At 44.0% G+C, this 15019-nt stretch overlaps 1 protein-coding gene across 2 annotated transcripts in view; it reads left to right on the forward strand.

The window, feature by feature from the left end:
- MGLL (monoglyceride lipase) overlaps positions 1–15019 on the forward strand; it is a 65216-nt gene that overhangs the window by 19411 nt on the left and 30786 nt on the right. For both annotated transcript variants that reach the window (XM_075714332.1, XM_075714333.1), the window contains one exon: positions 2207–2313. In XM_075714332.1, coding sequence (XP_075570447.1) covers positions 2207–2313 — 107 coding nt within the window. The remainder of the gene's footprint in view (positions 1–2206; positions 2314–15019) is intronic.

Here is a 15019-nt window from a genome sequence, read left to right on the forward strand (position 1 = left end):
ACCTTAATCTCTGTGCCTAGTCAGCAGAAAAAAAGGTAGGTCTTCTGAAGAGTAACCGAGGGCTGAAGTAAGACACTGAGCAGGGAAGCTGTCAAGAGCCAGGTAATAGGAGGTATATGGCAAGGAGACTTAGCCTGGGTGAGTCTGTTGGATATCAAGGTGATGGGTACACAGGAATTTTCTCTCACATCTCCTTAGTTTCTGCTTTAGAGTCCTGTGCACGCGGTGCCACTGCTTGCCGTACCGCAGAGTCCAGAGTGTGCAGGTTAATAGCCTGGTTTTGCTTCACTCCCAGCCCCGATGCTGCATTTCTGAATGTTTGGCAGATCTGCCAGCCCCAGACTTGGGGACTGTGATGTGTGGTCTCTTTAGGTGACCCAGGACCAGGGCTGAGATACCAGACCATTACACATAGGTGGAGGCAGAAACATTTAGATGGTGCCTCCAATTTGCAGGGGCATGTATAGAATAATGACTCGCTGTTCCAGCAGTGGCCACAGTGTCTCTGCTGGGCTGCCTGTGTCTGGGGGAGGTGGGACATGTAAAGCCATGATGCCTCTGCTGCAGAAAGTTAATATTCTCCGCTGTGGAATGAGCAGTCTCTCCACTTCTTCAGTATTTGGAGGTATAATAATAGACCCTGCACTCTGAAAATCAGACTGTCTGGCAAGTGCATTGATAATGTGACAAATCTATTGACCAGGGAAGATGACAAAGGAAGAAATGATTGCTCCCACTAATTTTGAAACCTTCAGTGATACTAAAGAACATTTGTAAGGCACAGCAACTTAAATATGCTACATGACCTAACCTTACTCTTGCTAATTAGTATTAGACAGATACCAGAGTGTCTTTGTATTGCTGCTTTTGTGTTTGCTGTGTGCTCTGCAAAATCCTTCTGGTTTCAATGGATGCTCTTTCAAGTTGTCTAGCATGAGCAAATACTTTGAAGCAGGTGCTAATCAAAGAGCTAGAGCAGGAGTTTCTACATAATCCAACATCTTTTTTAAGTTTAAATATATTAAGATCAAAGCAGTTTATTGCAGTGAATACACTGTCTAAAAATGTATTCAAAACCTCAATCAAAATAAAGTTGAGGGATTCACTAGCTGTAAATTGCTGTCATTATTTCATGTTATCAGTTCATTTAATATTTCACTGTTAATATACTGAAAATGTCTAACTTGTAGCCTTCAGACTGTTTTGTGGTTGCTGATGTTGCAATGACAGATGGTACTTTTAAACAAACAAGTTATGTTTATGTTGCTAAAGCTTGATTTTAAATAGTCACCTGTCGAATTCAGCAAAACATTTGTAATTTCTTTGCTACTTCTGCTATAGTTCTAGTCTAATTCTAAACAAACTTTTCCCAGTAAAAACACTGGGAAGGTTCATTCAACTTCAGTCACTCTCACTTGATGCCATTCCAGTAAAAGTAAAGCATCATTGGTAAACCTGGAATCTTCGAAAACTATTTGCATGTCTTTCAAAAAGAAATGTCAATTAGACCAAGTTTTTATGATCCCTGTCTGTAGGTTTATGGTGGATATGTAAGAGTCACTTTAATTACCAAAGTGAAGCAACTGTTTTGGGGCAGAAACTGGAATGGTAAATTTACCAGAATTGGGGTCAAAAGATAAAATTCGAAACTCCAACCAAAGTTCTGGACTCTGCTTGAGAGCTATTCTTTAGCTGAAACTTCATCTTTAAGAGTGCTCTGTAGCATCAGACAATGTTGCAAGGTAGGTATAAAGTTAAGAACAATATTTGTATTTGAAACCAGGGAGAAATACCAATCCCAAAAGAAATCAGTGGCAACACTTCCGCTGTGAGAGCAGTGTAGACACCTCAAGCCCAAAGACATAGTTATCCAGCTGAAGGATTGATGCTGATGCCTGTCTACATCTTGAACCTGCAGCAGACCATAGTGGCAGACAAATGGGAAAGAGCATTGTCTGTCCCATGAGCAGCTGACATCCACGTGGTCTGTCCTGCTAACACCTGGTGAAGACCAGGTTGATGGCAAGTCAGGATGGCAATTGGTTCTCCTCTGTTAAGACCCACCTGAGCCATTATATACTTGTCTTGTATTTGCTGATGTCTGCAATGCTGTTGCTAAATTGAATATGCTGTTTTTACTTGCAGCTCTGAAGCCTTTGTGGGTTGATTGCCAAGTTAATGATTTATACCTTAATTCTCTGTTTAGGGCCCTCGTGTTTATTGCTCATGGCGCTGGGGAACACTGCGGCCGCTATGATGACTTGGCCCAGAGGCTGACGGGACTTAACTTGTTTGTTTTTGCCCATGACCATGGTGAGTAGCCTAAAACAGTACTTGATTTACAGCAGCTCAGGACTTTACTGAAGCAAATGCCATTAAAGCTACTCAGCAGTGGGAGAAGAGTTAATAAAATATTTACACCTCAGCATAAATCAGAAAGGGATCATCTGTTGCTTTGTTAAAGATCTGCATATTGAATCTGTAAAAAAGCTGTCCCTGTTCCTTGAGTTTTCCTCAGCCTTGTCATTGATATTACTGCTGGTGCTATTTTAACTGCTGTCTAAGGGATTATTTCTCTTTCACCTGTCTCTTGGGGGGTGAGGAGTTATTATCCACTGTGGAAGTAGGACTAGGAGCCACTTCTGTTGGATCCATGCTCATTGTCCTGAATGATCCGAGTGGAGGCTGAAATGACAGCATAGCTTTCATACACCAGTACAACTAGACAGCTGCACCCTTGGGACATGGACAGGCATGGAGACATCACAGACCTTTCTTTGGACACATCTCCACAGTCCAGCAGAGACACCGGAGCTGGCTGTACACACCTCAGCTCTGATGAGAAAGCAGCTTGAGTGTGTGCAAGACTGTGATAACACAGCAACACCACTTCAGCCCTCAGCCAGTAGGTCTGGGCAATGCTGTGCCATGTAGACTTACTGCCCCAGCCTCCTCTGGCTTGAAGATCTCCGCTCTGTGCTCCATTCTGTAATGTAGATATGCTGGGTATCACCAGATCTCTTGTAGCACATGAACTGGGACATCCCGAGAACATATTTGGACCATCTACCCTGGTTCTTTGGTAGCTTCCTGTCACACCTGACTCTTGCAACTTCATGACTTCCTTGTGCTTGGAAGTCTTTGCTTTGTTTTTGTCATTGCAGATCGCTGCCTCCCTGCAAGAGTCACTCTAGATATCAGCAAAATTAGTCAATGGGGTTAATGATGGCAGTGGGCAAAAGACAAGGCCAAATTCCGAGCTGACAGGTTGAAATGGGATGAATCTCAGTGTAAATTTGATCTCTTTCTGGCAGATCCCTGACATTGGAAAGTATACTGCAATGCTTTGGAAAGTATACTGCAAGTTACTTGGCTGAAGCTGAGATTCAAACCTGCCCCTAGATCTCCTCAAAAGACAGGGCTGCTTAATTTGAGTTTAAGATCCTGAATGTGGTAGAAGTTAGAGCATGTGAGACATTGCACCATTTAGTCCGCGAGTAAAGGTAAAACCTTACTGAATCCAGGTGACCAAGGCTTCCCCTTGCACTTGCTCTCATGACTCCCTTTCAATAACAGCACTGCACTTATGTGCAAAAATTAACCTTATATTGTCCCTGAAAAAGAGAATTCCTAGTCCTCGGGACAGCTAGCAAGGAAAATAAATAAAAACCATGTGATTTTTCTGGACAATCAATCACATGCCATATTCAGGGCTGGCTTTACAAAGACAGCTGACCCACGCGGAAGTATGGTTGCTGACCACATGAGTCTCTTTCTCCCTATATAGGCACAATATTTCTAAGTGTTGATTCATTTGTTTTGATATACTTCCTTCTGAGTTGGGTGTAGGCTAGCAGGAGTCTGCAGTAATGCCAGTAGAATATGTCTCCATTTCTCTCTGTTTATCTGTATGGCATAAAGTTCATGAGAAAGGCGATGGAACAGGCCACGTGCCATCCACTCTGCAGCTGCTGAGAGTAGACCACAGACAATATATACAAAAAGTTACTGAACTCCGGGACACACAAGCAATTTGTTCAGAGCCACTGTGGGCCTACAAGAGGCTGCGGCTGCTCACTGTGCATGCTTAACGTCACGCCTTAGTTCCTCATTCCCTTAAAATTTTATAAAGGTTTTAAGAAGTAGAGTTAAAATAACAATATTTGAAGCAACAAACCTGGAAGAAACAATAAAACATTGTATTTACTGCATGGATTTGATATGGAGAATGCTTCTTCTGTTGATGGAGAAGGGCCTTTGGGGTGAAGGTTCCTGTCAGGCATTTTTTGTGCTGTGTAAAGAGACAGTTATCTGCTCTCCTTTTCCTTGAATATCTTTTTGACTAGAGAAGCATAAATATTTCATGGGTTTTTTTTCTATAGACTGATGTTGCTGGATTAATTAGTTCAATTAATACAAACCTGGCTGCCCAGGCCAGTTAACAACTTCATTCTCCTTGTCAAACCTACAGTTTTCTTTGCAAATTCAGTTTGTTTTTTCTTCATCATAATGGGGAGAGGGTAAAGAGGAATCTGAAAGCAGAACAATGGAAACACAGTTGTGTTAGACAAAGAACTAATTTAACTGAGCCTAGATTCACTGTAAGTTAGAAAGACAATTAACATATTTTAGGCTCTGTAAAATAATTTTTGCACCTAAAGAGGTAAGTGTTGAGGATAAACTTTGCTTGATGGAATATAGGTTACAGCCTGAGCTGGATGCCAGTGAGAGCTGAAGGACATAAACACCTCCATTGCCAAATTTGCTCAGATCAGACTGGGAAGTTTATAGCTTTCCTCCACCATTTTATCTATTCCAAATCACTTCACCAGTGTGTTCCCCCTTTGCGTCCCATCTTTGGGTAATATTAATTATTCAACTGTGTTAGCAAAATAATTGTTTTCTGTTCCCCATCTCTAACAGTGGCTCTTAGTCTTATGAGCTTGGCGTAGATTTCCTGACCTGGACATTTATTCTGGTTCTGGTATTCTCATGGATAAAATTCGCAATATAGACACATTATCCATGAGATTATTAATGCAGTTCCACAGCGTGGCTAGCATGATTTCCCAAATGAGTTAGGAAGTTACTAGGGCTGTAGTATGCATGACTTGACTGATTTATATTGTGTCTATCCTTCAGTCAAAAGAAGGAAAAATAATTTCCATTTATATTGCTGAGTCGGTAGGAGCTTATGCACTGGCTCTAAATCTTGCCAAAGGCTGCTCTGCACCACTGTTTCCTGTTATGCAAGGCTTCAACAAAAAGGTTGGCACTTCACGGAGTAACAATATTAACCCAAATTTATGTCTTAGTATTGCCCCATATAAGGTATCACTGGCTCAGTTCTCAGCATGTCAGGATTCGTGCATTTACTCTTTCGGGTATCTCATAGTAATCCCAAGACCGCTGGACCTCGTAGATATGTATTAGAAATTTTCCACAGCAGTGGTGAAAATTTAATTCCGGAAGACCTCTTAACCCTACCTTACATCTAGTATTGTTAAATTGCTTTGTTTTGTATCAATTGCATGAAAAAGGAAAATTGTGTTTCTTGGTAATACAGCATTTTTTTCTGTGATCTCTTATATGGTGTTTTTAATAGGCAGGTAACCGTTTCCCATGATTTCTGGGTTTACCTGGCATACAGCTTCATGAAGGCAGAGTTAAGGCTGCTGGGAAGACCTTGCTATACATTTCTGCAAGCCTTAGGTATTTTGAAATGACATCTCACTTTTTCAATTTCCTTTCTATATTACTATTATTTTATTATGGCAACATTCTGATGACAGAAAAAAAGACACAGACAGACATATTAGGTTATTTGCAATCAATTGAGGAAAGCCCTCTTAGAAGGAATACCCGTGGGAGATTCATCAAACTGGAGCGATACTGTAATTCTTCAGTCAGTTGCAGGCAGATTGCAGCTCCTTTAGTTATAATGCAGTATTTTTAGGGATCTGTAAAGCTGAGAGCTAAGGAAAACGAGAATAAAGGATAGAGAATGTGGCTTTGTTTTCGCATACCAAGCATTTTCAGTTCGTAAAGCACATGATGTTCCCGCTATCCTCATCTCTCTTCCTATAACATCTCATTTGCTGAGATCTTATTCTCTATGGTTGCATCACATGGCCAGAGCCCAGAACAACCACAATTTCACCTTCAAAAGTACATGTCAACTAATAGCAGTTACAAAAGCATTTCCAAGATGCAAGGGCCACAAAAATGTATTTACGTCTCTCTCAGACTTTTTAACAGTAGTGGCACTGGCCCTTTTTTTCTCTTGGACTTGCTGGTGCTTCTTGTGGTTACTGTGGCTGTTCTACTTGAAGATGAGGAAGGTGAAAAACTTAGCCCTAACCTGGCAGCAGTTCCTAGCCCTTAATTTGCTTGAGGACAGCCCCTCCAACCTCCTTCTCTCTCCAGACAGAATAAAACCTCTACCTGTCCTGGTACATGGAGATCTCCAACTCTTTGATCCTTTTTGAAGCTGTTGAATTTCCTATTCTCGAGTTATGTGTAACACCAGATCAAAGCAAAGGCAAAGGTTGCAGCTCTAACACCTTATTCATATTCCTTACATGTTTCTACCTGAAGTTCAGCTCTCTTTTTCATCCCCACTGCTACTTTGTGTGTGGTGAGCATTTCTGATGGGTTAGCAGGTCTCTCTCAGACACCTACTGCTGCTTGTGCTCCCCATTAATTTTATCGCTGTTTTCTCTAGTTAACGAGGGACTTATTTCTAAAAAGTAGAAGATAACTGCAGTGGAGATTTTTAAATGCATCAAATATTAGCTGGCTTTGTTTTGGGTTTTTTCCAAGTGATTGCTATGTTGTTCTTGCAACTGTTAAAAGACCATTTTGTTGATGAGAACAGAAGGCTTTTATTTATTCATAGCACTGGGAAGGATTGATCTACACAGAAAGGTTAAAAAGGACTAAACATGGTCAAACTGGGAGGGGGGAAATGACTAAGAAGTATGTCAGCATTAATAAGAGCAAGAATTAGGGTAGCACTGTGAGTGAGAAGTAACAGCTCATGCACACCAGTGCAAGGGAACGTTCCTGGAGAGCAGTGCTCCCTGATGATGTGATCAGGCAGGCTTCGGGGCAAGCTCCAGGGATGGAGTCAGGAAAGCCTTGGCAAGTGCTATTCGCAGCTGGCGTGCTCACAGAGCAGCACAACTGTTCCTTGGTAACTGTTAGTGAGGCTGGGTGTGGGCCTGCTTACCCATGTTCTCTTTCTGCTTCCTCTGATTGAGTCTACCTCACTAGAGCAGGAAAAGTTTAAACTGCTTTTCTGCAGAGACATAGGAAAGAATGGCACTCATTGTTTGCATTTCCTTTGACAAGAGGCTTACAATGGGTTGTGGGCATTTTTATATATTTTTTTCCAGAGCTCCTGGCCTTCAGCATAATATGTGAACATTGCTGGGAAAGAAAATCTTCCATATGCACTACTGGAAATAATGATGGGTATGGACACATTAGCATTTGCAGGAGTGCAAAATGACTGTTCTCCCCATGAATCCTGTTCTTATTCATGCCCCCACAGCAGGAAGAATCTCAAACAGAACTGGGATTTGCTTGCATACAAAGTTGCACTACCTGAACCATACCAGCAGCTGTGCTCTGAGCAGTTGGACTGCTACTGATGCGCTCATCCTTAGACAGATGCTCTCCTTGGCTAGGAAAGAGAATATAGCACTAGCTGTGTACCTGTATTAGTGCATCCTCTTTTGGGCTTTTTCTGAAGTGGTGAAAGTTGTTCTTTCCAGAGAAATTCATAGTGCTGCCCAGCCCCATGCATAAATACATGTCCTGAACCTCCTACTGCATGCTGTAGGCAGAGCTCCTGTAGTAGGGTAGCATGGCTGGCAGGCAGTGACATCTGCAGTCATGCAAAACCAGAGTGTTTCCTACACACGAGTGTTGTGGGGAGGTGGAAGATGCTGTTACAGTTCACAGACTGGAGTGGTGACTGCAAGGGCAGGAGGAGAGTCAGAGCCCAGCTGTCAGGTTGAGTTCCCCTCTCTCTGTATTTCCTCTGCATAAAACCCCCCTCTTCAAGAGTCAGGAAAGTGCTTTCTCTTAATATTTTTACTAACGGTTCCAATCTAAAGGCTCTGAACCTGTTCATATTTGTCAGACAAGGACTGCTGCAGGGGCATTTGCCGCTGATAGTTTGTTAGGATTGTCAAGCAAAGAAGAAGGAAGTTCTTCAGATCTTCAGATCTTCAGATTAAACTTTGCAAGTACATTCTCTATGGGGAAATTAGCCCTTTTGTTCTTCAAATTATCTCAACTTGTCTGTCTTTCAGTCTTTTATGATAATTCATTTGGAGTGGAGAGAGAGCTGCTAAAGGGTGATTAATCTGTCCCACCATGATACAAGTGTATGGACATAAATCTTTGTGCGTATAGCTCTGAAAACTGCTAGATTGAAAGCTCGTGACAGAGCAAAATCAACAGGAATATAAGGGGACACTTAAATGATTCTTTGACCCTTGATCCATGTTAAGTGTCATATGGACACATAAGCCCTGTCTGGAATTCATCCATTCTCCCCTTTTAACCTGGGGGAAGATTGATTTGTAAACACAGCTGCAATATCAAAAGCAAGCAGTGATGTCTGCTGTGTGGCATGTGGGCAGAGACAGAAACTGAGGGGACATACCGGAGAACAGTCAAGTCTCCAGTATATCCCATGGTCTGCCCTACCTTTCGTGCTCTCTCTTTTAAGCATCCTCTATAGGTTTCTCTTAGCAGGAGGATCCCAGAGGAGATGGCTCTTTGGGCAGAACACTGCCAGTAACATTTTATCCCTGTTTTGACTCCGTATTCGGTACGGTCCCAAGCCAGCCTAGCTCTGCCTAGCCTTTTCTTCTCCAGATGTTGAACGAAGGTAGAAGTCAGGCTTATCTGCCTTCCAGGGCAGTGGTGAGGAATGCTTAGCATGTGTGGGGCATGCAGGAGGTGAAACCACAGAGTGTAATTACAGGGTGAGAGTGCAGATACTGCAGTACACCGTGGATTCCTTAGGCAGTGAGAAAACTCTAAGAACCTGGAGAAAAATCCTCTTATATAACAAATAGCTACTGAGTAAACTTACTTCTGCCACCCTTTTCTAACCCCATTTTGATTGTGGGGATTCTCATGTAAAGTGGGGCTGCAGTGTGCACTTCTCTCAACACAGACGTGAATTCTGAACTTAAAGACCAAAAAGCAAGATTAACTTGAGATGAACTGGGAGACCAGCCTGCCCACCACTGATGAGCTCCAGCCAAAGTGAAGCCAGTCGCTTCTCACCTCCAGCTCTTCTGGACTGATGACTGGACTTGTAGCACTGGATCTCAGAGCAGCAGTGACAGTTTGCTAAGGAAAACAGGTCATTCAGTTTGAGCCTCTTTAAAATGATAGGCAAAATGGTTCATACTGCTAAAAGACAGAATCATAGAATCATAGAATCATTGAGGTTGGAAAAGACCTTTAAGATCATTAGTCCAACCATTAGCCTAACACTACCAAGTCCATCCCTAAACCAGTTAAGGGTAGAGTAATACTTTCATGTTTCCTGGCTTGGTGGCTGGATTATTTTTTAATGAAAGTAGAAACTAGGAATCATTAAGGTTGGAAAGGATCTCTAAGATCATCAGTCCAACCATCAACCCAATACCACCATGCCCACTAAACCATGTCCCAAAGTGCCATGTCTACCCATTTTTTGAACACCCCCAGGGACGGTGACTCCACCACCTCTCTGGGCAGCCTGTTCCAACGCTTGACTACCCTTTCTGTGAAGAAATTTTTCCTAATATCCAATCTAAACCTCCCCTGGCACAACTTGAGCCCATTTCCTCTCATCCTATTGCTAACTACTTGAGAGAAGAGACCAACACCCACCTCACTACAACCTCCTTTCAGGTAGTTGTAGAGAGTGGTAAGGTCACCCCTCAGCCTCCTCTTCTCCAGACTAAACAATCCCAGTTCTCTCAGTTGCTTCTCATAAGACTTGCTCTCTAGACCCTTCACCAGCTTTGTTGCCCTTCTCTGGACACACTCCAGCAACTCAATGTCCTTTTTAAACTGAGGGGCCCAAAACTGGACACAGTATTCCAGGTGTGGCCTCAACAGTGCTGAGTATAGGGGGACGATCACTTCCCTGCTCCTGCTGGCCACACTATTCCTGATACAAGCCAGGATGCTGTTGGCCTTCTTGGCCACCTGGGCATACTGCTGGCTCATGTTCAGCCAGCTGTCGACCAACACCCCCAGGTCCTTTTCGGCCAGGCAGCTTTCCAGCCACTCTTCCCCAAGCCTGTAGCACTGCATGAGGTTGTGACCTAAGTGCAGGACCCAGCACTTGGCCTTGTTAAACCTCATACAGTTCGCCTCGGCCCATCGATCCAGCCTGTCCAGGTCCCTCTGCAGGGCCTTCCTACCCTCAAGCAGATCAACTGTCCCACCCAACTTGGTGTCATCTGCAAACTTACTGAGGGCACACTCAATTCCCTCATCCAGATTGTTCATAAAGATACTAAACAAGACTGGCCCCAAAACTGAGCCCTGGGGAACATCGCCTGTGGCCGGTCGCCAACCGGATTTAACTCCATTTGCCACTACTCTCTGGGCAAAGCCATCCAGCCATTTTTTTACCCAGCGAAGAGTACGCCCATCCAAGCCATGAGCTGCCAGCTTCCTTAGGAGAATGCTATGGGAGACGGTGTCAAAGGCTTTGCTAAAGTCCAGGTAAATGACATCCACAGCCTTTGCCTCATCCACCAGGTGGGTCACCAGGTCATAGAAGGAGATCAGGTTGGTCAAGCAGGACCTGCCTTTCATGAACCCATGCTGGCTGGACCTGATCCCCTGGTTGACCTGCATAGGCCTGTTGAGCGTACTCAAGATGAACCGCTCCATAATCTTCCCCAGCACCGAGGTCAAGCCTGACAGGCCTGTAGTTCCCTGGATCCTCTTTCTGGCCCTTCTTGTAGAAGGGCATCATATCGGCAAGCCTCCAGTCATCAGGGACCTCCCCTGTTAACCAGGACTGCTGATAGATGATGGAGAGTGGCTTGACAAGCTCCTCCACCAGCTCCCTCAGTACTCTCGCGTGGATCTTGTCTGTCCCCTAGACTTGTGAGCATCCAGGTGGTGTAGCAGGTCATTATCTGCTTCCTCCTGGATTATCGGGGCTTCATTCTGCTCCCCAACTTTCTCAATGCATTGGACAAGCTCTTGAGCGCACTCTTTCAACTGGATAGTGTATTTTCTCTTGCTTTCTTCCAGATTGCTGCATGAAGTTGGGCTCTATTGGTGATTATGAGATAGTACCTCCCAGAGGGGCCACACACCTCATGCAGGAAAAAAATGGTTTGGATACACCTCTTACAATACAATGATGCTGAAATGTGCCTATAGTTGTATCAGAATACAGTGTAGCCCAACCTCAGGGGAGTATCCTGTGGCATGACAGGCAATTGTTAAGTACTTCAGTTTTATTAAACAGAGGTGTGCATACAGTTATTGTTATTTTTGAGAAGCTCATTACAGACTTCTGCAGCCCAGTCTTGCTCTGGTGAATTCATCTCAGCAGTGAGTCTGTCACTTTAGCCCTTTATTCACCCTGGGATCATACAGTCCTGAATCTGCCTGCACCACATGGTATCTTTCAGGGTAGTAAGCAGTGTTTCGGTTTGAGGAGAGCATCTACACAACAGCAAGAAAACGCTAGGTGAATCATGAAAGCAAATAACCTACAGTGTCTCGTGCTCTGGAGTAAGCCATAAGCTGGGACTTGGAAATGCAAGTGTGGCTTTTATTTTGTTTGTCTTGTAAAGGCAGATGAAACAATGCTGTCAAGACAGGAAATAGTCTTGATAAGAGCACAGCAAACTAAAAATAAAGAGACAGTAAGGCTGCACACAGCTGATGTATCTGACAGTGCACGCATAAGCCACAGTGGAGTGTTTTGGTTAAAACGTTTGGGTTCGGAAAGGGGCAGGGGATACTCAGAGGTGTTTCCACTCCACTCCACTCAGGGGATGAGACTTTCTTTGTTTCATGGACTTCCCAAGAGTAATACTGGAGCCATGCTGATGTGAAAGTGGGGAAAACATGGTCCTGCACCTATCTTTTAGGCAAGGGGGTTTGGAAATTGTGACGACTGGACATACCTTTAGCACTGACACATAGAAGCAAGAGAACCTGAGATCAGACATGTAGTGTCATCTAATGTGTGCTATGAAAACATATCAAACCAAACCTGGGCTGCTCAAAGCAATCTATTTGTTTATCTGACCAATTATTTTTTCAAGTCAGATCTAACTGTGGTATAATCAGTGTTATAAGATAGGCAGGTAAGTTCTGTGCTATAGCCCAGACCAGGGTGCAGGCATTGTTTCAATGCTGCTTCATCACTGCCTATATGTGGACATCAGTAGATGATCATGCTGGACTGCAGTAAAGATTGCAAAAGAGTGGTTATGGTTTCCTCAGTTCCCCCCAATTACTCTGCTCCTTCCAACTGCTCAACCATTTCCGCACTGCTGTAGATCCACCCTATAACAATAAACAACAACATACCATCCAGTTGAACAGGATGTTTAGCCTGGCTGAGCTGAGCTTGCTCTTGATGCGGCAGAGGTGTGGGTTGAGGACACCCGATACTCCTGCCTTGTCCCATCCACCTGGCATGAGCCATTCTCTTTCCTCGCTCCATCAGGTGATGAGAAGACGGTGCTACAGAGCCAGCTCCCCTGGCTTTGCTGCAAGCCCACTTTATGAGGGAGTCCCTTTTGGGGCACACTGGGATCTGAGGAGCTGGCTTTTTACTCTGAAAGCAGTGGGCCATGCAATCTCCCGTATTTCTCCTAATTATTCACTGCTTACTAATGAGCAGAGGGAGAAATGTCAGTGGGTCATTCCATGAGACAGTACATCTTCTCAGCAGCTGCTTCTTGAACAAAGCCTTGCTGTTGGCCTTCACACAAGGAGGCGTGAGGCTGTAACAACGGGCCCCAGTGAGAGGGGACGCAGCAATAGAAGGAACAGAGTGCTCCCTTTTGAGCACAACGGCTTTGAGTGTGGAGCTGTCAGCACTGGCCACCTTCCAGACCATGCTCCTCAACCTGTCACTGTTAACTGTTAACAGACAGACGGCATGACAGAGGAAAGACATGTCATTCATTTGGGAAACTTAAAAGGCTTCCTTCTTCCCATGAGGCCTGAGTCCTTCTGGCTTCCCTTCCATGATTCTGCCTCTCAGATGAGAGATACCCTCCAGGATAAAGAGGAGTAGGCCACTAAGTTTGTGTGGGGTGCCGATAATGTTGGGACTAAATGATAGGAATTTTGGATGGGTGGTCCTGATAATCAAGAATAAAAAAAAAACCATCCTTTATTTGGCCAAAGGGTTCACTTTGGTGAATAAGGGAAACTAAAGAGGAAATAACCTTGACTGAACTGAGCTCATTTTGTTTTACAACCTGTTGTTTTGCTGTCTCAAAGATCTGTGCAATTATCATCTGTTCTTAGTCTTTACATGTATAAATCAATCCCCACATCAAGGGTCAAATTCTGTTTTCACAGCTGCTCAGGTAAATCCAGGATAACTCTGTCACCATGTCAGAAAGCAGGTTCAGGCATGTAACTTGTAACTGCATTTCCTGTTAGTGAAGGAGGGTTGGCAACCTTGTGTAATGTTTTCAACAACTTACTTGCTCTCCCATAACCAGCTATGCTAGCTGTAGGAGTATGTCTGCATGCAAGATGGTTGAGGGTGGAAGGCCAACGACCAGATGGTTATTAAAGAGCTAAGACTGAGAGAACAGATCATTTCGTGTTGTTAGCTATGTCTATTATCTGGGGCTATTGGACAGACATCAAACTTGCTTCAAACTTTGTTCCAGGGGTCATTTCCTTTACTGACATCCATGGCAGGACATTAGTTCATATCAGCAAGGACTGTGGCCTCAAGAAGTGTCAGAGGAATCTGTACTCTTTAATGGAAAAAATAATAAGTAGACGTTGCATATACCATCAGTGGACCTTTTTCATTAATGGTGTGGATGATGGGATGGAGAGCACTTTCAGCAAGTTTACAGAGGTACCAAACTGTGGAAAGTGAGCATATGCTGGAAGGCTGCTATTCACAGGAACCTTGACAGGCTGAAGAAATGGACTGGTAGGGACCTTATGAAGTTTTAACAAAGGCGCTTCTGAAGCTCTGCATCTGGGGTGGAGTAACCCCATTCAGCATTAAAGGTTGGGCACTGAATGAATAGAAAGCAGCTTTGTAGAAAAGGACCTGGGGATCCTTGCAGACAAGTTGAACATGGGTCAACAGTGTGACCTTGTGGTGAAGAAGGCCACCACATACTGAGCTATATTGGAAAGATTATAGCCAGCAACTCAAGAGAAGTGGTTATTCTCTTCCATTCAGCATTTGTGAGACCACATCTGAAGTGCCAGGTCCAATTTGCTCCCCAGTGAAAGGAAAACACTGACACACTGGAGCAAGGCCAGAGGAGGCCTGTTCAAACAATTAAGAGTACTGGAGAACAAGATGTACGAGGAGAGGCTGATAAAACTGGGTTTATTTAGCCTTGGAAGAGAAGGCTAAGAGGAGATCTTATTGCTGTCTACAAGTCTCCAGTGGGACGATGTGGTCACAGCAGAGTCAGACTCTTCTTGGAGGTGCATGGTGATGGGATGAGAGGGAACTGACACAAGTCACAGCATGAGAAATCCCAATTAGATACAAGCAAAAATGTTTTCACCATGAGGGCAGTCAAATGCTGGAGCAGGACCCAGAGGGGTGGGGAAATCTCTAGCCTTGGAGGTATTTAAAGCTCAACAAGGCCCTGAACAACCTGTTTGGATGGGAAACACTTTGAGTAGGGGCTTGAACTAGATAATCTCCGTACGTCCCTTCAGGCCTCAATTATTCTTTATGAACTAAAGAGCATCCTAGCTGCTAGCATTTGAGATGTTGCTTCCAGAATTAGAGCACAGGCGG

The sequence above is a fragment of the Pelecanus crispus genome, chromosome 7, assembly GCF_030463565.1.
Source record: "Pelecanus crispus isolate bPelCri1 chromosome 7, bPelCri1.pri, whole genome shotgun sequence".
Lineage (NCBI taxonomy): Eukaryota > Metazoa > Chordata > Aves > Pelecaniformes > Pelecanidae > Pelecanus > Pelecanus crispus.